The 23,489-nt window shown below is 42.8% G+C and overlaps 1 protein-coding gene across 12 annotated transcripts in view; it reads right to left on the bottom strand.

The window, feature by feature from the left end:
• cacna1g (calcium channel, voltage-dependent, T type, alpha 1G subunit) overlaps positions 1-23,489 on the bottom strand; it is a 323,409-nt gene that overhangs the window by 76,894 nt on the left and 223,026 nt on the right. For 9 of the 12 annotated variants that reach the window (XM_032502089.1, XM_032502097.1, XM_032502098.1 and 6 more), the window contains 7 exons: positions 19,033-19,126; positions 16,987-17,168; positions 16,111-16,449; positions 15,597-15,776; positions 12,824-12,924; positions 7,649-7,766; positions 2,332-2,400 (listed from right to left, as the gene is read on the bottom strand). In XM_032502089.1, coding sequence (XP_032357980.1) covers positions 2,332-2,400; positions 7,649-7,766; positions 12,824-12,924; positions 15,597-15,776; positions 16,111-16,449; positions 16,987-17,168; positions 19,033-19,126 — 1,083 coding nt within the window. The remainder of the gene's footprint in view (positions 1-2,331; positions 2,401-7,648; positions 7,767-12,823; positions 12,925-15,596; positions 15,777-16,110; positions 16,450-16,986; positions 17,169-19,032; positions 19,127-23,489) is intronic. The other 3 variants (XM_032502091.1, XM_032502096.1, XM_032502099.1) reach the window with 1 other exon arrangement.

The raw sequence follows: 23,489 nt of genomic DNA, 5'->3' as shown, positions 1-23,489 counted from the left end.
TTTCGTTCACATTAGTCACTAAGACACAAATGCAAGGGAAAATAGGGTGCAGGTTGAAAAATACCAAAAATATTCTTTAATGAACAAAAACAGACACTGTGACAGACAGCTTCTACCTCTACTTCTTTCACTTTGCTGACGTCAGGATTGAAACAAAGTGCATTTCATTGTTCCATTTAAAAAAATCGAGTATCAAATATTGCTACATTGTATTTCTATTACACTAAATTGAAGATAGAAATATATTTATTTTACATTGTTACATTTATTTCAATAATGTAACAGCTGCATATTCTGATATAACATTCTGCTTGGACTTTAACCAGTGATGGGAAACAAAATCAGAGCAGTACCAATTTAACATGCTACTCCATTAAATATACTGCGTTTAACATAAAGGTACACTCCCTGTGGGACACCAAAAACCAACATAGTGAAGCCTCTTGCTTTTCGTTGATAATCTTTGATTGCCTCCTGAGTGGAGTTACCTCCGGCTCACGGGTGAGTGTCTGCGCCATCTTAGTTTTCTATTGCCGAATGATTGAGGCGGACTTGGGGTGTGTCTGTGACGCAGGACATGTAGGACCAAAAGGTGGCGATCACTACAAGTCATAGCAGAAAAAAAATACTTAAAGTATTTAAAGTAAAAGTACCGGTTCTGCAGAACAAACGGCCCCTTTGATATACTATTTGATATATATACTAATTGATGTATCAATGTGAGTGGTATTTTACAGTTGATTCTAGTTTAGTTGTAGTTAGTTTTAACTATACAGTAATGCAGTTGAGTTCAGTTGTTCCCAAACTAGGAGCTGGGTCCCCTTTAAAAGGGACACATGATACATCTTGGATATTGGGGTAGGAAAGAAGAAAAAACATCCTCTTATCTTGGTCTTTATGTTAAATATGGCTTCATTTTACAACCTTGCACTACACTTAAAGAGATTAATTGAAAATTAATTGATACAACCAGTACTCTGTGTGTGTGCAGCCCTACGTTTGTGATCCGGGCAATCACACTGGGACCAAAAATAGAGACAGAGGCATTGGATGATTGACATCCGTGAACCTTCCTCCCCTCTGCCTCCGCTTGCTCCTGCCCACGCCTGAGCGGACCTCCATTCAATGCTGGTCCATTTAAATACTGGCGAGACAATCCTTCGCTTAGCATTATGAAACAGCACTCAGCAGTGTGTGTGTGTGTGCATGCGTTCGCACTGTGTGTTCACTGTCTGTTTGGGTTTCAATCTCTCGTTCGCTTCCTTCCCTTCTTCTCCCTTTCCTCCGTCTTAACTCTGTTGTCATTTGTATTTTTGGGGCTTACAGTGCAAGTGGATATCAGGAAGACTGTATTTTCTCTGCAGCTATTGTGTCTGAGCCGTATTTTAGAGTCTGGTTGCAGATTTCTCCATCTTATGCAAAATGTGTACATTGTGAAAAAAACACAGATGTTTCATCTTGTTTCTTTCAAAGCTGAATACCATGGCGTATGGTACCAAAGATTCCTGAGCTACCAAGTATTTTGTGGCATATTACCTGATGTCAACTCAGTAAGAACACAAGTCAGTGATGACTTCATGGAAGAATGCAAAGCATGCATGTACTTTTAAAGGGATAGCAGGTACAGGCCATAGCACGCAAGCTACATGTACCATTAGTACATAAAGCTACGGAAAGTAATGCACTGTAATTTGTATGTATTATACATACTTATTACTGTATGCCCCAAATTGACTGACGCTGTTTAAGACCAAGAGTATCCGCGTAGGGAGGAAGGGTTGGGTCCTAAAACACCGGGCTTTCTAGCGGGGGAGTGGATTTAGTGTCCCAGAAGAACTTAAGGGGAAAACACAAGACTTTCACCTTTGAAACGTGTGTTTGTGTTCCAAGTGTACTGCCTTAGGGTATCATGGATTTAACCCAAGCCACAAAGAACCATCTTTTTTTCTAAGGTTTAGGGTAACCCTAACTTGTCATTTTGGTGCCTAAACTTAACTATTGTCGACGCATGACGGCCCCCTTCACGTTGACCGTGACCCGGTTCACAGTCACTTTGTTGGCTCAGCTTATCCGTAAAAGACCCCTAAATCTGTAAAGTCTTATAAGGGTTTGGGGGTTGGCACATTTCCATAAAGTACCAGCCTAATTATTGTGCAAAAGTTATTGTACAATATCATACAAATCCATTCATGAGAATGTGTATGTAGCATCCCATCACATAATAGCTAAAATGACCAAAAGCTTTCACAAAAGGTGGACTGGGCTTTTTTAAGTAAGCCAAGAGGACTCTCAGAGTCAGGTAATACAGATGAACGTGCCAGTGGAACTCACCTTTATAGTCATCTCAGCCACAAAGATCGCTGTGAAGATGTAGTTGGACAGTTTTAGGAAGATCCGCTCCTGCAGTCAAGAAGGAAGAGAGACCTGGTTGAGTTAAGGCACATGCTAACAGTTCTAAGGATTTGAAACTCACATTTTTGTTTTAAGCATGCTTTTCTACTGAGTTTGTTCTTTGTCTTCTTCGAAATTGATCTGAATAATGTATGAAGGAGTTGTTTTCCTCACAAATTATCTGAAAACATCTTTGTACAAACATCCCTGTTGCAGTCACTAATGATGGCTGGCAGGCAATTATAAAGTTGACTGTTTATTAGCACTGCAGGGACATTTAAACCAGGCGTCTAATCTTCAGGTCTTAAATCTTACTGGTGAGAAAAGACCAGTGTAAGGAAACTTGTTATAAGAATTCCCCAAGTTGAATGAATTGCATTGGGAACAAGTAGCATTATATCACCTCTGGAACACTTAGTGAAACGCTTCAGATGTGTTGAGAAACAACATTTGCTTACACTTTGCTTGAAGGTATCTACATAAGAGAGACATGACACTGTCACGAACGTGTCGTAACACATAAACAAGTCATAAACATTCAAGACATAATGCTTCTTTTAGTAAGTGTCATTCGGTTTTGTCTTGACAAATTATGGATATGGTTATGGTTAGGGTTCAAGTGTCATGACAGTGTCATGTGTTCATGAAATTGGCAGTTTCCTAATGAAACAAGCCTGTCATTTGTTTTTTTGAGCATGTCCGCAAGAGAATACCATCAGGATTGAGCTAGATCTCCATCTACAAGAACATTACTGCATTGCTGGCTCAATTTTGTGTGTGTGTGTGAAACACAGGGGAGGATGGGATCCCATTTACTGAGCTAAACAAGGACTGGGGAGAAAAAATAAGCAAGCTAGAAAGAATAAGACCCCTTCACCGACTGCTTATTTACTCTACTTCCCCTCAGAATCCTAGCTGCCACTGACTGTCTATGTACTGGATGTGTGTGTGTGTGTGTGTGTGTGTGTGAGCGGGTGTAGGTTGGCTGCCTTTCTCACGGCCACCGACTACCATCACCCATGCTCCAAGGAACACAAAATCACACACACACACACACACACACACACACACACACACACACACACCACACACACACACACACACACACACACACACACACACACATAAACACAAAGATGGCAGCCCTGCAGCCTCTATGGGAATGTCAGGCATGACATCACAGGCTTGACAGCAGCCATTTTGGTAATCAAGTTTTCATACTTTTATTCATGAGGAACTAACAGGCATGGGGAAGAGAAGGTACTGTGTAGGAGGAGGGATGGAGGGGAACATTCATGTTTTATGCCTTAATGAGACATGAATTCACCAGGTCAACAGTTTGCCTCAATGTGCTGTCAGGCCAATCTCATTCTGGCAAAAGGCTGGCGATTTAGCTGTTTATGATTGTGCAGCTGTAGCCTACACGCTGCTAACTTCATAGCTGCTGTGGCAGCTTATACAAATATACCTTGCCAGCCAAAAATTTGCATGTACACAAAATAGCTGTTAGCTAGCAAGCTTGCAATAATGAAACATCACAAACTTGTAGTTACCCTAAAATTGACTAAACCATGTTATCTGAGAACTTAGCTCTGTAGGCTAAACAACTATATTTAAATGTTAAACAAGATGAAAATATGCTCCAACATATTGTTATATTTAGGCTGATTGAGACTTATAGTACGTGTCCGGGGACTTTGGAGAAGCGAGGCGTTGAGTCGCCCTCTCCTCATTTGCATGAAGTTTAATCCAACCAGCGGCTGGCTCGGCTCGACGTCTCTCAAAAGCGGATACAAGTCTTTTAAACTGACCTAGGGTCAATCCGAAATTAAGACAGATTCAGCAACTGCATGGCCTATTTCTCGCTTTAAATGTTTTCAGAAACACATTCCGGGGAACTATTATTGTGAAATATGAGATGGTATTCCAAACGAACTGGCATTTTGGTCAGTTTTGAAACTTGGGAGCAGCCAGCCCCATGTGACGCGTTTGTCTAATCAGCTGCAGCCATCGTGGTTGTAGGAGGGCAGAGACTGTTTTCTTTGCTTGTCAGTGGAGACAAACTGGTGACGAGCCCACTAGCGTTTAATGCTGGGAAGCGGGGCGATCCGATCCATGAAAACAACGCGTATATGGACATGTACCATAAGCAGCTATTTGAATTTTGGCACCCACGTTACCCAATCTGTCCGTTCAAACCGGGCGCAGAATGGGCACGGAGCAGGCCTGGAGCAGGCACTGAGCAGACATGGAGCAGGCAGGGAGCAGACATGGAGCAGGCATGGAGCAGGCAGGGAGCAGGCAGGGAGCAGGCACGGAGCAGGCACGGAGCAGGCACGGAGCGGGCACGGAGCGGGCGCATCGGCCCTGCGCGTGTCAGACTTCGCGCTGCAGTAATTGTTTCGGCTCTAAAGTGGCATGCTCACTTTAAAACTACATTTTTTCTATGGTGCTGTTTGGGGGGTATTTCTTTCTACTACTATGGGCTAACAGTTAACATAGAAACAATCAGACATCGCTGTTCAATCAGACATATACTTAAATGAACAACTGCGTAATGACAGTTACATCCTGACCGGTTGAAATGCTTCTTGAATTTTACAGCGGTCTTGTGCTGATGGACGATGGTATTGTCCATCGGCACAACCCTAAAGCATACATGTCAAGATCAAGTATAGCCCAAGTGGACTGTTTAGGCAATGGCTGTTGTTCTGGCAACGTTTCTGTTTTCATCAGATTTACTGCCTTTGGAGACCTATTTCGTTTATTCAAGGCAAATCATTGATTTATGGTGTGGCCACCCTTTTTACAGTAAAAACAGACCGTCCGTCTTTAGTGTCCACAACTATTATCTTACTGTTAGCCTTAATCTCACCCTGAGAGTTTGATTTGATTTGGCTACAGAAACGTTCAAGTGAGACTTTTCAAAGGTGTCTCTGTGTGTGAGGATGTTCTCCTCAGCCTGGACAGCGGCGTCAGAGACCTTGGATACCTTCTGTTCATTAATATACAGTAAGTGGCAACTTTGTCGGGCAAGCAGTTCTTAAATTCTTCGAGCATTATCAGACTACGCAAACCACCAAAATCAATGACGTTGTTAGACAGGCACCAGCGATCGAACGTAACTTCTTTGTCACGGTCAAATTGAACATAGCCATCAGCCTGAGCAGCTCCTTACTCGGCCTGATTTGGCAGAGAGCAGCAATGCCTAGCTTTGCCTAGTTACAAGCTAGTAAAAACAATTCCTAACACTTCCAGTAGGTAATTTACTGCACACTGGCAGCCCCATGCTGGAGAAAGGTAGGCTACAGTCTCTCCAACTTGTAGGAAGCTCAACAATCTGTAATTAATTTGATAGACATTCAATAATTTAGTAGATCACTATCCATCAATGCAACGTAACATAACAATCTTGCTTAATGCAGCAATCAATTATGCAATTACAAACATCTCCTGTATTCTGAGCAGCAGGAGACAAAAGTCAACCCACTCCTCCTGGAAAGCTTTCATTGCGGCCCAGTGTGTAGCCCTGACGCCATCTCTCTATCTTAATGCTGTCTGGAGCTGGTGACGTGGCTGCAGCAAACTTAAGCTTGATTGTGTTTTATGCCGTTGATGCTGATATAATTCCATTTAGAACTCTAGGCAGTGATGTATTGTCCCCCAGCTCAATTAGAAATAATAAATCCTAATAGGTGGTATAATCATCCACAATCGTTTCCACTGAGCAACGGGAACAGTATCCAAGCAACCTCCAGCACCAAACCAAAACAGCAATGGACTGCAAGCCAAATCCTAAGTGTGTGACATAACTTCCAGGACAATAAACTAATTACTCAGCCTGCATTCCATACTAAAATGTTGTGACAGAGACACTTTATCTCTATAACTTAATTGACTACATGCCTATTTATAGAACATAATGTGTCTTTTCTGTCAGGCTGGTGAAACGGGTGATGTAAAGCAGACTTCAGAAGAGAAGCAGCGGCCTGATAAATTATACATGTCCGGTTGTTACACACAGGCAAAACAGAATCAGCGAGTGGAAATCAATTCACAATCGCCTTCATTAATTCAAAACAACCCACACAGGGAAACAAATACCACCGTGCAATGACCAATTGGGCAAATGAGATTAAAACTGTAATGATTGCTCATTCCCTTGTTTCGGGCTGCGTGCTGCATCATACATTTCCATCTCATTTCAGCAATGACCTCAGGGCGCAGACCAGACATGTTGGCCCCAGCAGGAAGCTGACAAATATTTGAAGAACATGTGGAAATACTACTTTCTGACGTGGTGTGTGTGTGTGTTTGCCAGAGGACTGAGGCAAAAAAATCTTCCCATCTAGAGATGATGTGTGTGTGATCTCTCTGCCCTGATTAGATTGGGCAGCCTGTGGGGCGTCCTCCATTTGTTCAACATCTCCTTTCCTGGACATTAGCCACGCACACCACACCGACAGATAATTGAGTCGATTACAACGGAACTGCCTCCTTCGTGTTTCTATCGCAGAAAACGCCGAACGGAGCGTTCCAGCGAGACCCAACTGCGATTAGGCCCGTTAGCAAAACACCTTGCTCAGGAAAAAAACCTAAAAAAATTAAATAAATTAAACAGTGATAATTATTGTGTTTATGCATGGAGCGGCTCACAGTGTGTGTGTGTGAGTGGTGTGTGTGTGTGTGTGTGTGTGTGTGTGTGTATGTGTGTGTTGCTGCAAGGCATTCAGCCCGCCCTCCTCTATTTGAAGAGCTGGTGCATTAGCGAAGGAGGGGATGGTGTTGATGATGCAGTGCAGTACATACAGGGGTGTAGCACACATCACCCACAGCTACTGGCTCACAGTCAAACAGGAGTGGTTCCCCGCTTACAAAGTGCCCCACAGCTTTTATCTGCGGAGAGCAAACTACAGTGGTAATTATGTGTTGGGCAAAGGTGTGTTTGTTTGAACAGTCATCAAGGTTGGACTTGCTGACAGGTACTTTTTTTTTCCATTTCTGTTTGGGACTTTTTAGAGGTGCCAGCAAGTTTCGCTATGATTGACTCCACACATGCATTTCAGAAATGGCTCTGTCTATACAGTATATACTATAATTCTTTGCCTGACTGCCCGTCATTCAGCCTGCCTTTCCTTTTCCACGTCTGTCTACGGTTGTCCTTTGTTGTATCTTTTCATAGACTCTACAGAACAAATAGTTATATCGCGTTAAGTGAATTGCGAGTTGGTACTCTTAAACATGATTTGAGACTTACAATAGTGGTAATGTGAGGCCTCTCCATGGCGATAGTAATGCAGTTGAGGAAGATGATGACCAACACAATATGGTCAAACATCCCATGGTTGATGATCTTACTGCACAGGATCCGAAACCTGACAAAACATACACAGACATTTGAAACTTCAGTGACACTGAAAATTGACTTGACATAGTAACAGGCAATACACAAACAAGCAAGTGCAGCTGTGTTTTTTGGTATGAAAAAGTGAAAGACTAATTATTGGGAGATAGAAACATTTAACTTTAACCAATTTTAACTGTGGAAAAAAACAGACCAGACACAAATTATTAACTTAAACAGATGTGTATTTGTCTTAAAACCCATCTAGAGGAGATATCTAAGTAAATGTAGCAAAACTGCATCATGAGAAAACCTATATAATGTAAGTTCTGTATTGAAAATGCTACTTAAAAGTGTTCGTAAAATGATCTGAAAGTACTCATAATGTTGAATGATGCCCCCTATGAGTATGTATATATTATTATTGAATTAGTATCACTAAGCATTAATATGTTAGGAGCAGTACTGTAGTTTGTTGAGGTGCAGCTAGTTGTACCTATGCTTGTCTGTTGATTAAGTTACTCTATTTATCAGTCATGACTTCCTGTTTTGTTTTGTATTCTCATCTCTCGTCACGTTTCAGATACTTCACTTCCTGCCCTGTGTGACTGCCTACCCTGCCCTGATTAGTTTCACCTGCCCCTCGTTATCCCTTCCTCCCCAGTGTATTTAGTGTCAGTTCCATGCTCTCTGTGCCAGTTTCTCTCATGCCTACACTAGAAGACTTTGAAAAACTGAAGTCTGACATCATCTCAGAGCTAATGTTTAAAAAAAGATTGCCATAATGTGTTAAGATAAGATACAGTAAGATAAGACTGGCCATCTTGCAGGGTCACACAAACTAGATTTGTTTGGAAAATGTAACTGCTTGCTCCAGAAGTGTGTGGCCTCTGATATATAGCAACTTTAAGTTACTTTGGAGAAAAGAGTCAGTTAAATGACATATAATTTAACATCACATCTGCTTTGATGGCTCATATCAGTGTACAGATAATAAGACAATAATGTGAGGCTCAGATCTGGATTTTTGGCGTTATTTGGCAATGCAGACACCATTATGTCACTACGTGCTGTGTGCATGTGTCATCTGACCGTGGGGATCCTTATTCCTTCTCCTTATACTTTGTTCATGTCGGAGCCTCGATGCTAAAAGATTCATGTGTTATCCTCGAGCGGGAGGGAGGGGGGACACATGGAAAACACACACCTCTGATGCCAGTTCCTCCTCCAGGGTTTGAAGGCTGGCTGAGAACTTTAACGTCAAGTTCAAATGGCCCCCAAGACTTACTAACACACACAAACACACACCAAAAACCACAGCAAAGAACTGTCACCACACGCTCCAGCAAGTGCAAAAATACCCCTTTCTGTCAGTCCCTAGGCTTTGAAAAGATCACTGACATCTTGGTGCATGGATGCTTATATGAAAAGATTTTCTGTTTACTATTTTGCTTTCCCCTCTGATGACCTTTTTGGGTTTTCTGGCATCAATGCCTTAACTGCTTCTAAATGACAGTTTGCACTTAAATATTGATGGCAGTTTTATACTCTTGACATGTCATAAAGTGTTTCCTCCTGTTCTGATTCTCTAACTTAAAGCTGCACATCTGTACATTTTGACACTCTTTTCCAATCTGTTTTGCTGATTTTAACAAAACCAACCAACTTCATGCTCCTTGTCTACATTATTTTCTTTTTTTCATTCTTCTTAGTCTTTGAACAACTTGTGGTGTTTTTGAACTGCACTTCCCAGAAGCCACCTGTCATTTTAACAGTGTAGGCGGTAGTGTGAGATGGTTGCTTGGATCTTGTGCTGAAGAAGTTTGAGTTTGGCGGTGGCATGACTGTTTTTTTTTTTGTGTAGAATGGCTAGAAAAGATAAGAGCCGCTCATTACCAGTTCTTCTTCTGTGGGTTCCAAACCAAACCAGAGACATAAACCGCATCATTTCCTGTGTGTTGGATGATTGCTTTCCAAGAAAAGAGCTGACAGATGGCGAGAACATTTAAAGTGTTTTTTTTTTTTCCCCAGCTATAGGCTGAATCACTTTTGTGTTACATCATTCGGGACCGGAATGTATAGCAACAGAAAGTTGGTACGTAAAAACGCCACAGATCATTATTTTCACTATCTACTGTAACTGTGAAAACCTCCTCCCTGCTGTCTATTTGTTCTATTCTTATCTGTATATTATAATGTGCCCCTTCCCCAACGGGGTTCAGTGTAGATCCACATAATCTGATCATGTACTGTGTAATGAGGGACCACATGTACAACCTTCCGTGGGTCCTGCACATCCCCACGGTCACCATGGGGATAGACCATTAGTCTATATCCACGATGTTCCACTTCCGGGATTTCTCTGATTCCTTCTGCTTTCTTTCTGTTGACATTCTAAACTCCGGGGAATTTCTGACGACTATGGTTACCTGGTCCTCAGATCTCTGCAGGGTAAATCCAGACAGCTAGCTAGACTATCTGTCCAATCTGAGGACTATGGTTACCTGGTCCTCAGATCTCTGCAGGGTAAATCCAGACAGCTAGCTAGACTATCTGTCCAATCTGAGGACTATGGTTACCTGGTCCTCAGATCTCTGCAGGGTAAATCCAGACAGCTAGCTAGACTATCTGTCCAATCTGAGGACTATGGTTACCTGGTCCTCAGGTCTCTGCAGGGTAAATCCAGACAGCTAGCTAGACTATCTGTCCAATCTGAGGACTATGGTTACCTGGTCCTCAGATCTCTGCAGGGTAAATCCAGACAGCTGTCCAATCAGAGTTTTCTGTTGCACGACTAAAACAACTTTTGAATTTACACATGTTCCACCAAAACAAGTTCCTTCCTGAGGCTATTTTGCAGAGGCTCTGTAGCTCAGTGTGGTGATAAGCATCGCCTAAGACGATTGTGATTGGTTGAAAGAAATGCCAACACATCAGAGCATGTTTTTCTCCCATCCTGGAATGCTGTGTGTGACTAGCCAGCCCTTCCTCTGCATCGCTGTGGAGGAAAGTCTGGCAAAACAAGACTAATAGACCACTGTTACGCAGCCCAGACGAACACATCTGATCGCAGTGACTGCATCACAGTATGCCGCCGTAGCCGGCCCACTCTTCCGCTTATTCAAAACTTCCCCTGCAGTAATCATCAGTGGCAGCAGCAACAACAGAGAGCCCAAAGGCAGGTTGAGGTGAACTTGGGTCCATGTGAAAGCCGCTAGACTCCAGCCTCCCGCTACGCTGCTGTCTCTTGATGTGATTGTGAGCACAGGCGGGCGTCCGCGGCCGTTCAAGGCACAGAATGGGCGCCACGCAGAGCCTGTGTCCTCGGCGTTGCTCTGAGCGACGGCCAAACCGTGCAGCCCGCTGCGACTGAAAGCCAGCTAGAAGCCCGCTTTTGAGCCAAGATCCTTCAGTTTTTTTTAATAATCTGACAAAAGCAGACTACAGGGAGCTTTTCTTATTAACCTTTTCCAGATCCTGCAATACCGCCAACAGCGAGGAGAACCATCAGAACTTCTCAAAGGGCTCAAATTTAAAGTGTATGCCAATAGAACAATTATTCATACTGGTATTTTTTGTTGGCAGCCTCCCAAGAATTTTACTTTTAGATTTGAATTGAAACATTTTGTGAAAATAAAGTAAATTATGGAACTGATTTTTGGACAGTTTTTGTAGGAGCAGCCACTTTGCTTCACCCCTCTGGGTGGGCGTTTCTCATGGTAGCGGTTGATTGTATGGACACTGATACGGAGTCATTTGCCTACCTTTTTTAAAAAGGTGCACACATCCCTAGCTATCAACAGTTTTAAGCCATCGGTCACATTAGGAAATTCAACATTTGTTTATATAAGTTTATATTCCAGCTCTTAAGCAATCAATCAATAAGTAATCAGCTTCCACTCGAGAAAAAGTAGAAGCTGGTTAGCCTAGTTTGCTAACTTTAGCACTAATTCTCACTAGAAGTAGTCTCACATTGCCAGACCTGTCTCCACAGCGCTGGAGTATGGTCTAGATACACCAGCTATCTATTCTGGCATAGGGGAGGAAACGCTCTGGCTTGTTTGCATTTCTTTAAACCAATCACAACCGTCCTGGGCGGACACAGCAAGATGCAGAGGAAGTGCCGGACGTCAGGCTTTATCCCAGCAATGTATATCCGTTAAGCCAGACAACACTAAATGTTACTGTTCATTCATGTTATTTTAACACCTGCTGAGTCATTCGCTATCTATTTAATCAGTCTTTAGTTTGGCTTTGCCAGCCCCTCCTCCACAACGCTGTGGAGGAGGGTCTGGCTACTCCACACAGCATTCTGGGATGGGAGAGAAACGTGCAGTGGTTTATTAGCATTTCTTTGGACCAATTACGTTTTTTGGGGATTTGCTGTTTGATTTTTAATTAGCAGGCTGCGTTGCTGTGGGGGCAGGTGGGGGGGGCGGCGTTTTGTCTGGTGTTGCCTTGACAGCCACGTCCTCCAAAAAAGCAGCAGAGGCCCACAGATCAAAGCCCCAGAAGGGGAGGAGGGGTGAAGGACGAGGGGGCGAGGGAGGGTGGCTGACATAGCACGCAGCACTCAGTCGGAGAAACCCCCTTCCTCCCTCTGCTCCTTCCTCACCCCTGACATGGCAGAAATGTGCAGATAAAAGAGACTTCTGAAGTGTGATTCCGGGATGGAAAAGGAGATGAAAGAAAAGAATGCATTGCGGCAATAAACACGTTGTCATTACAGTCAGCATTATGGGATGTCAGTCAAAATGCAATGTGAAGAATCCTCTTTTTGTCAAGAGGATGGCTCAGTCTTTTTCCTGTATACGTTTAAAGCTATCATTTAAAAAGGGCTGTGAACTCATTGTTTATATTTCATTTCATTTTAAAATGCACCACCTCATTTCTGCTAACTGCCCCAGGATGAGGCAGATTACATCTTCTCATTTTGGAAACAACAAATGTTCCGAGTGCTCTGTACCCACAACTACCATAAATGTGTAAAAATGCCCGTATTATAAAAAGAAAAAAAGAACCGGCAAAACTGAGAACAGAGCAGACAGGTAGAGCTCTGTAGATATGCGGGAGATGTGAATACTATACCTCGACTCTGGAGGGAAGAGGTAGAGTGACCAGGTGTCTCTCTGTCGACACCACTCGGGCTGTTTCTTCTCCAGCCAGCGGAACAGTCTGGCAAAACGACCCTAGAGGGAGCAGGAAGTGTACAATACCTTCATATATATGTATAGTTATACAATTTCCGCTTACATATTGTAAGTCACAATTATTCTCCACAGATAGAAGTCTTTGAATTTGTTCTTATGTTTGTTTCTTAATTAAAACAGGGTTTGCCAAAAAAGGGGCACCTACATCCATGTGCCGTTAACTGCATTTATTTGTAGATCTTTGGATGTATTTAAAATGCTCAAATTATGCTTTTTGGATGTAATAATGCATGTGAAAAAGCCCAAAGTGAGTTCCCATCTCCAACAGAAAACAAAACTGGTCCAAACTGGTCTATATATTTTTTTTAAGTTCATTTTTTGGGCATTTTTAGGCCTTTAGTCAGACCGCTGTGTTGAGGAGTAAACCTATATACATGGGTGCCCGCTCTACCAACTAAGCTATCCGGGCGTCCCTTAACAGCTCTGTTGTTATCCAGTCTTTACTTCCATGACAAATGAGTCACTTTGCTCCACTTTGCGACACAGTTATAGTAGGCTCGTTCGAGGTGAGCTGCGCCTCACCTGTAAAGCGGACGAGAGCAGGCGGCAGCAACCGGGGGCGGTGACAAAAAAAGCCGCGGTAGAGTCGGACAGTTGGCCGTTTCCAGCAGCCTTCGGGCTGAACAGGAAGTCACAGAAACACTCACATCCTGTTAGGTCCAATTTCGATTTAATAAAATGTTATCAGACCCATAAATCAGCTGGTACACAGTCTCCAGTGGTTTTATTATGACAGAGTAGATGTCAAAATGCTAGACATGCAATCTGTTGCCAATGTTAATAAAACACAGACTGTATATGATTTGTAACCTGAATGGATTTAGTCTCTCTTTTTTTTGAGCAGTTTGGGCCTTTATCATTATTTACTTATTATTATTTATATAGGAGAGCTGAAGAGATGAAAAGGGAGATATGCAACAAAGGGCCACAGGGCGGAGTTGAACCTGGGGCCACTGTTCTGCCGGGCGCCGGCTCTACAAGATAAACTACCCAGTACTGAGCCACACTACATGTGTTCTGTACAAAATAAGCCTTTAAATCAGAAAAATGGTAATGAAAATCCCTTCAATCTAAAACGTCACGTTTCATTGATTCTGAACCAATCAGCTGTTAGATCAGCTGAGAGCCAGGTGTTTTCCAGCATTCCCTGGGTCCGCCTTGGCCTTCTAGTCGGTTAAAAAGCAACTGTGCAAAGCTCAGATGGGCCAATCTGGACTCTTGCTCCTTAAGAGGTCATAAGGGGCAAGGTTAACTCCTCTTTCTCTGCTTTGCCCGTCCAGAGAATTTGGTCCCCCCATGAGAGAGAGGTATCATGGACTTCAAACGAGCAAAGTGGTTAAGGCCACAAAATTTGGTTAAGGCCACACACACACACCTCCCCCCCTCCTCCTCAATAGCTACAGACTACTAACAAAAAGGACTTCAGATACAGTATTAGGGGACCATAAGGTCTATTTAAAAGAGACCTTCAGATACAGTATTAGGGGACCACTAAGGTCTAATAAAGAGACTTCAGAACAGTATTAGGGACCCACTAAGGTCTATATAAAAGGACTTCAGATACAGTATTAGGGGACCAATAAGGTCTATAAAAAGAGACTTCAGATACAGTATTAGGGGACCCTAAGGTCTATATAAAGAGACTTCAGATACAGTATAGGGACCCCCTAAGGTCTATATAAAAGAGACTTCAGTACAGTATTAGGGCCACTAAGGTCTATATAAAGAGACTTCAGATACAGTATTAGGGACCACTAAGGTCTATAAAAGAGACTTCAGATACAGTCTTAGGGGACCACAAAGGTCTATATAAAGAGACTTCAGATACGTATTAGGGCCACTAAGGTCTATATAAAGAGACTTCAGATACAGTATTAGGGGACCACAAAGGCCTATATAAAGAGACTTCAGATACAGTATTAGGGACCACTAAGGTCTATATAAAAGAGACTTCAGATACAGTATTAGGGGACCACTAAGGCCTATATAAAATAGACTTCAGATACAGTATTAGGGACCACTAAGGTCTATATAAAAGCAAGATGTGCCAAATTGTAACTGTATAAGTAATTCATGGTCGGACTGTTAAAGCTGTGCTTTGTGAAAGCTGTTCACTTGTTCACACGTTCATAGCAACAAAAATGACAATGGAGGATAAAGTTATAAAAACCTTTAAATACAGAAGAAGTGATGACTATTTTGCCACATAGTGATGACTATTTATTGTACTAATTTAGTTTAAGCTTTTTGTTAATGATCAATGCTTTTTTTTTAATGATTAGAATACATTTTCTATTGTCAATTTAATACAATGTTTTATGATAATAAAGAGGCACGATTCACTTCATAGGCAGTGAACCTGTGTTATTACATTATCTGGGTCACATAATAGTGATATATTACAAAACATGTCTCCTGGAATTCATTCAAACTTTAATTTCTTTGAAAAGGTAATACCTACATTTACATATTTTGTAATTTGACTGAAAGAGACGATTATTTTGTTAATAGCAATTATTTCTGAGACAATAGTTTGCAAAAGCAAATTTTGCAAACAGCAACATTTTGGAATTGTTTCAGCTCTAACAAGAAGAAGCAAACACGCGCACACGCACCACACACCACACACACACACGTGTGCACAGACTTACCAGGTTGGCCTCTTCCTCTGCATTTTCGTCTTCAGTGTTGTCCTCCAGAGAGACGTGTGTTGGGCCCAGGGCTGGCGGAGAGCCCTTCCCATTGCAGTCGCTGTGCTCTGGGGGCTGTAAGTGGCCCAGTGAGGGGGGTCTGGAGCTGTGCATACTGGCTGATCGGTGCAGGTATGGCACCTACATAGGGACAGGATGCAGTTACACTTCCATATACTCATGTAAATGCTATAGTCTCATTCAGTGTTGTGTATGTAATTAAGTACTGTACTTAAGTACAAATTTGAGGTACTTGTACTTCAAATTCGAAAAGAAGAATTGGACTTGGATTCCGAATTGTTAAAATGAAAACGATGCCCAAGCCTATTTTTACTTAAGAGAATGTTACTTAAATAAAAGTATGTAAGTATAAGGGGTCCCTGCTCCATCTTATTTTCAGCTAAGGGATCCTTAGCCTAAAGAACTTTGAAGACCCCTGTTCTAAAGGTCAGTCTGAGGTAGAAACAGCATCTACCTGCAGCAGAGCATCAGGGGGCAAATCCATGGAGCTCCGAGTCTCCACCGACTCCATCCTCCGGTGTCTGGGCCCTCTCTGCGACTGGGACATGGAGTCCGTCCTGACCAGAGAGGCGTCATCTTCCTCCATCAGCCCGCCTTCTCCTTCTCCTCCACCTCCCTCGTCTTCCGAGCTGGAGCCTCCCTCCCCGGAGAGGAGAGACCGCCGCTCCCCGGACTGCCGCTTCTGGCGTTTGAGTGACGGGGCGCGACCAACGCTGTTCCAGCTGGACCGGCGGCTGGTCCAGCCGCTGCCAGAGCTCCATGGCGCGTGGGGGGAGGAGCTCGGAGCACTGGTCTGCAGCAGAAAGATGGCCAGGAAGACAAGAGACAAAGGTGACAGAGTGATTAAAGAAGCCGAAGAGAGAAAAGAGACAGCTTGTAAAAGTGTTGATGTTGTATCTTAGAACTCTGGCAATGGTCTTTCATGCAAATAAGCTGAATTAAGTTGACTCGGCTTGGAGGGAGCTGAATTGAATAGAGATGTATGCTGACAGGCAGACAGGAGCAGATGTAGAGATCTGGGCTTGTTTTCTCAGGTCTTTATCCCCATTATCAGTTTGTCAAATAGAGAGTGGCAGTAGCAGCGGTAAGTAGGGTGTCGGACCGGCTCGCCACATTAATCATCATCAATCATTATGACCAACGCACATCAGCAAGACACATCCACTGAATTCAGAGAGACACTTAGAGGAGGCCTGGGGGTAATTCCTGGCCCTTATCCACTTACATGTGTTCAAATGTTGGCTTTGTGACATCCTGGAACAGGGTTATTACCCCTGAAAACTACCACATGCTTTTGGTGTTTTTTGAGAATAATAATAAATGTACAAACCGGGGATTTGTCGTAGCAGGCTGGGTCTATGGAGACGTTGCTGCCTCGATTGGACTCGTAGCTAAGGAGGGGGTCCGCTCCGACGGGCAACTTGGGTACGGGCATGGGGGTGGCAGCCGTGTGGGTAATTAGAGGTGGAGTCAGGCTGGTCTTTAGGTCCACATGACCATTTACAGGCACTACTATTAAAGGAAAGAGTGATGAATAAAAGTCATATATAATGGTTGAGGAGTGGGTAGTGTGTTAAGGGGGCTCTCGCACCTGCCTCCTTTAGTTACTCTGAATCGCACTAGAGTTCCTTTTCCCCCTTGGTGTCATTCGTTTAGGAAGGTGTGAATGCAATAACCGCACTCAAATGCGTACCAGAAGCGGACTAAACAAGCAGCATGCTTTCAAACCAAGGGGTTACACGAGCATCACCTTCCGCTAGCATCCCATTGACTTCCATTCATTGTGGCCTCACTTTGACAGCGAATAACTTTACATCTGAAGCGTTTAAAGACTCTATTTATCCATTTTTTGTTTCTAAAGAAACAACAATGTATGAAAGGCTTTATTACTTTGTATCTCATGTTGATAGGCTATGGTTGTGTTATAACCAAGCAACTTTCTGTCGCATAGTAGAGGAATTAGCATATAGTCAGGAGAAGCTTGCAGGCTATCGGGGGGGACGTGGAGGCATACAGTGAAGGGAGAAGTCCACAGAGAGTCCATGAAAGCATCGGAAACAAAACGTTTCAGCAACGTTTCGATGGATTGGCAATATTTCGGTATTTGGCAAGTGAATTATGAAGTAACATTTATCCACGAACAGATTTCGCTTGCTACAGCTACCACAAGACTTACAACTTGTAAACAAACTCTGGAGCGTTATGTTGGATATTTTCCGCTGGTTAATTATGACTGTATTATATCTGGCCAATGGTGAGTCACGCGACTTGTGTTGCTGCATTTTGGTTCCTTCCACCATCTTATCAACTGATTTGGACCAGAGCACACAGTGTGGTGTGAAAAGAAATGGGAAACGGCCAAAAAAAATTGGATCAAATGAACAAAACTACAGATGTGAAGGTGCCATTACAGAGTATAAAACAGGACCAGGGTTTGATGTAAAGAATCAAGGAAAACAATGACATTAAAGCATTAAAGATGGCAGTTTTAAAAAAAGAGACACAACTAAGAAAGTTGGTAAAAAAAGCATCATAAAGGAGAATGAAAGTGCAAACTAATAAAAACAGGAGGAAGAGCAGGAAAATGAGGCACATGGGGAGGAGTGCCAAAGGGGTACACCTTCAGTAAAGCAGCACAGCATACTTAAAAATGGATGCATCGTACTGTTATTGAGCAACATGAATATTTCAGCAGGGCATTAATCTTATGGGATGTGTGGGAGAGAATATTATGTTTGGCAGCAACAAAAATACATAACATGCAGAGGGCAATGCAACTTTAATAACACTAATTCCTCCGTCTTCCAACCTTTCTGAGGCCGAGAAGATGTATATTAGGCTCTTCCAGCTATGTAAGCAGTTTCATGCAGAGCATGGGGAGATAATACTGTCCGTCTGGGAGTTACACTCCATACAGTAGTGTTGCTATTGGTCTTTTCGGTCTGCACGTACAGTAGTTAGAGGGTATGTGAACTGGCGTATGAGGAATAATGGATGAGGCAGCCGTACTGGTTTGATGCTGCGCAGGCACGTGTGGTCAGAAACTAATGGGGGAAAGGCTGAGGGCAGGAGACCACAGACATAGAACAGGTGGGGGATGTTTGCATAGGGTGTACTTTGGATGTCGTTGGCCTAATTTACACCCTTTTACGTACAGTTTGTAAGAAAGACACATAGTGTGTAATCTGCTGGGGATTAAACAAAGATTAGGGTGGGGAAATGCCAGCAGTTAACTGTGCAAACACAGATGATACATGTTTTGCCAAGTGTTGTAATATGGGCTTTGAAGTATCACTGAGGGTTGAGTTCAATCCTTTGTTTTTCCGCTTGTAGCATCACCGATTCAAGCAGAGAGCAGCCATGCAATGAGTTTCACCTGCAGACGCTGATAAATCCTTCTTGCTGCCGTTAACATCCTCCATACTCCGTGCACAGGAGTCGATCTCTGAACCTGATTTTGAAGCATCACCCTTGACAGACAAAAACACACAAAGAGTTAGAAGGAAGCATCCAGTGAAAATCTCTGTTTCTTAGTAGAGTTAATTCCATACCAGAAAAAAATAGCGTGAGACAGGTGCGTTGTAGGGGGGCAGGTAGGTCAACAGTTGAAAAGTCTAACTTGAAGAAATAAATTAAATAGCTTGCAACGTTATGGTACTAGACCATCATCAAGCAATTTTGCCTGATGATGGGCTAGTACCCAAACGTTTTAGTATAGTTTATTAGACAGTGCTTGGGTTGAAGGTGACTTGAAAACAGACCCATGCTTAGCGGTTTCTCAGTCCCAGTGTCACATCCATCCTTGTTCAGATCTGACCTGGGATTGGTCGCTAGAGGCAACCTTGCTCCTGTAAGCAGGTGGGTGACGGTGTATAGTCTCCCTGATCCCAATGGTCAAAGGGTACATAGAGACAGTGAAAAACCACACTGAAACGCACCACAGAAACACTACACTTTTCACACGGAACCTGGCAGGTTTATTTTTGGTGAGCAAAAACACATTGGCCGCATTGGCAACTTGTTTGACTTGCCTTGACCTGTAAACGGCTGAAAAAGAGATTCAAAAGGATTCAGTTAAGGTGGTTCGGGCTTCTTGTAAGGATGCCTCCTGGGCGCCTCCCTAGGGAGGTGTTCCTGGCACGTCCAGCTGGGAGGAGGCCTCGGGAAAGACCCAGGACTAGGTGGAGGGGTTATATCTCCAACCTGGCCTGGGAACGCCTCAGGATCTCCCAGTCAGAGCTGGTTAATGTGGCACGGCAAAGGGAAATTTGGGGTCTCCTGCTGGAGCTGATGCCCCCATGACTCAACACCGGCTAAGCGGACAAAGATGGATGAATAGATCCCACGTAGGGATCTGAAGCAGTCGGTGGATGTCTGGGTCCTAAAACACAGGGCTGTCAAGCGGGGGAGTGGAGTGTATGACCAGGAAGAAGTTAAGACACGAGACTTTCACCCAGGTGGTGTACTACTTAAGGGGTCCAGTGTTCTAACCCAAACCACAATCTTTATAATCTTAACTAGTTTGTTTGTTGCCTAAACTTAACTGCAATGGGCCCTGAAATGATCATAAAGCTCCAGTACCTGGCTCACAGTCAACTTCTTTTGGCTAAATTTAACTGTAAAGACAGCTAAACTTGTCATGTGACCCAGGAGCGTTCTACCCCCCCCCCCCCCCCGCTATCTTTCACAGGCTTTTCTCGGGCTCTAAATTACTCTAGTCAAGCCTCTGCTTCACGCTGCCTTCCACTTACAAACCTCCTGCGGCAAACCTCAGAGATCCTGCTTGTATGCGTTGCACTATGCCAGAGCCGGCAGACTCCATTAATAAATGCGAGGGTGCCAGGTGGATGCGGGATTAATAGAATGCCGACCCAGTGAGTCAGACCTCTGTGGTAGCAAAGTGAATAAACTGTATGCGGAGAAGCCTGGGGACCTAATCACTACGCACCTCCTTATAAACCATCAACTCATTCTTGATACTTCCCATGAGTGTGAAAGAAAGACACAGTGGATGTGGATATACTGCATACTGTTTTTGTTTAATGCAGGTGTGTTGGCTATGGCTATCTTTGAGGCCACACTTTTTTCTTCTTCTTCTTCTTCTTCTTCTTCTAGTTTAAGCCAATCTCTCCTTTCTAAGGCACACAGACACAACAGCTGGCTTTGAGGAATCCACCCAGTTTTTAGTTAACCCAGATAGTCGTTGGTTTAAGCAGCAATTAAAACTTATAGTTAAGTTTAAACCAACCATCACCTGCCGGCCGGAGCAGGCCTTCTCATTTTTGGAGTTGAGAAATAGTAACAATACAGTAAAAACCACCTACCAACTGTAGCTTTAATCTATTGTCGACAGATGAAAGAGATGACAAAGAAAAACGGAGTGAGACTGGATGAAAATAACAGAAAGAACTGGAGTTCTTGGTAATTTCTGAGATCAGTCAAAGACACATGACACAGGCACACAGTGACCACACACATTGCTAGCTGACATCACACATTTGTGCGGTTGGTACAGCGACAGGGGTGAAAATTTGCTTTGCTTTCTGCATTTAGACCAGGATTTGTAAAATGATGCTAGTTTCTTTCCCATTTTCACACTTTTCTGGCAGGGCCATTGAATATGTTGGTGTATATGTGAAACAAAATCTCAAACACCATTATGTTTTCAAAGCCTCATTTTTGGAGAGTTCCAAGTTGTGTTATGCACACATTCCTTCCAGGAATAGCTTATCTTTTCCAAAAGAAATCAATGCAAGCAGATGATTCCCCTACACCTGCAGGACAAACACTATAGAAGATAAACTGAGGCTTTGTCTTCTCTTGGCTTAGTATCTCAGCTACACTTAATTTAAGGAAAGTTAAGGACATATTAGGACATATAAAGTGTAGGACTCTATAGGCTGCATTATAAAAAATAACAATGTATTAACCTAATCTATGTGCAGCAGTAGCATAAATCTACAGTTGGCACCATCTTGTCCACATGACAGTCGTTCATGCTGACCTAAGATCTGCTCTGCCCTAATCTTCTGATTGGTAGGAGTGTACGATGCCATTTGGACACACACATCAGCTGACTAAAGTGGGTGAAATTGAACCAAGACTGCAAGGGAGATAAATCCAACTTGGATCCAATGTGGATCTGCTGAATTTCCTTCTCTTTCCCTCTGTTGCTCTTTTATCTCACTTGTTTTTCTGCACCATCTCCTCAGTGTCTTTTTTTTACCCCTTGCCCTCTAGTACATCATGTACAACCTCTTCACAGGCAGACATTCTCAGCTGTCAGAAAACAAATCCTCAATAAAAAAAAAAGATCTACACAGAGTGAATCAAAAAACTTCCCTGCATAAAAAAAAAAATCTTTTTCTTTCAATTTCTAGATTAAGGCATCTCAGGAGGAGCAGGGATTTAATAAGAGTGGTAAAAGAAGAATGTTTGTTGTAATACTCTATGAGAGGGAGGCAATATTACTGCAAGCAATTTGGATATGTTGCTGTTGAAATATACTGTTGGTTTGAGGAAATCAGCGAGTAGAAAGACAGGTTGGAGGTTTCACTGGAGAAAGGTAAGGTGGAGACAATAGCTTTGGAGCAGAAGATGGATGGGGAGAGGGAGAACGGGCTCAAGGGAAATCCCTTGTCCCGAAAAAGTCTGGTTGTTTGGATAGCGTGTTTACACTCTGCCACCCCAATTGGGGCATGGTGACGGGAGCAGGAATAGGCCAGACCAGGCCTGCTGCTGATAGCCAGACAATAATAGACACCAGCAGCACACAGGGGGAGTTCAATTACATCGCTTTAAACAGGGTGTAAATAGAAGACAGCGGTGGATGTTGATAGGAGGAAAAGTGGTAATTGTGTGTGTGTGTGTGTGTGTGTGTGTGTGTGTGTGTGTGTGTGTGTGGTATCCTACCACGGCTGCATTCGTCAGGTCAGAATTGTATCGGAAACCTGCGCTTTAGTAGCAAACCTCTACAATAGCATTAATAATGACATACATAACAATACCAGCCTTATGAAAGTTCAGGGGTGCCGATGTTTTAATAAAATCTCTCCATCAAATTGCAATTTAATTTTCTGTCTGTACTGCTTTCATTTTCATCTTTAAGAATAGGTGATTACTGCCTAGATGGAAATCCTTCCTCCATCTTGAACTTGAAAATTAAATCCCAAACTAGACATTTAAAGACAAAATGTTAAGTCCTTAATTTAGCTTATTCTTTAATGAAAATTAAATGGAACAAGAGTCTACAGCTACACTAGCAGGTCTGTGAGGCTAAACTTAGAGCTTTGAGCTAATGATAAAATGAGCATGCTTATGTGCTCACAATGTAACATTCAGATGTGTATTGGGTTAACAGTTTACCTTATTCACCATTCGTTACATTGTGTTGGCATGCTAACTTTTACTAATTAGCAATACAACCAAAAGAATATCTGAGGCTGATGAAGACTATCATCAGAGATATTACATTTCATCCTGAGGGGGACATACGTGTGTGTACCATCCAATAGTTGTTGAGATATTTCACTGAAAACCACAAGTCAATCTAATGGCACCTCCAAAACTAGTACAAGTCATGCTCCACACTGTAAGCTAAGAAATACAAAGTTACTTTTCCCTTGTTAAAAAAGATTATGCTTTTCATTTTCAAATTGGTTAAGATAATGTGTATCTACAAAGTACAATAAAAATTGAATGACTTTAATTTAATATCGGCAGTCCTGGACTTCTATAGGCTAGTACATACAATGTCAGCAACGTATACATTAGAAACATTTAAGAAACTACTTAGGGAAATCAAACTACAACAGGTTAGACCAGCCAGCAGAC

The sequence above is a fragment of the Etheostoma spectabile genome, chromosome 21 (assembly GCF_008692095.1).
Source record: "Etheostoma spectabile isolate EspeVRDwgs_2016 chromosome 21, UIUC_Espe_1.0, whole genome shotgun sequence".
NCBI lineage: Eukaryota > Metazoa > Chordata > Actinopteri > Perciformes > Percidae > Etheostoma > Etheostoma spectabile.
Note: the sequence above shows the minus strand (reverse complement) of the source record. Positions and strands in the feature narration are given on the sequence as shown.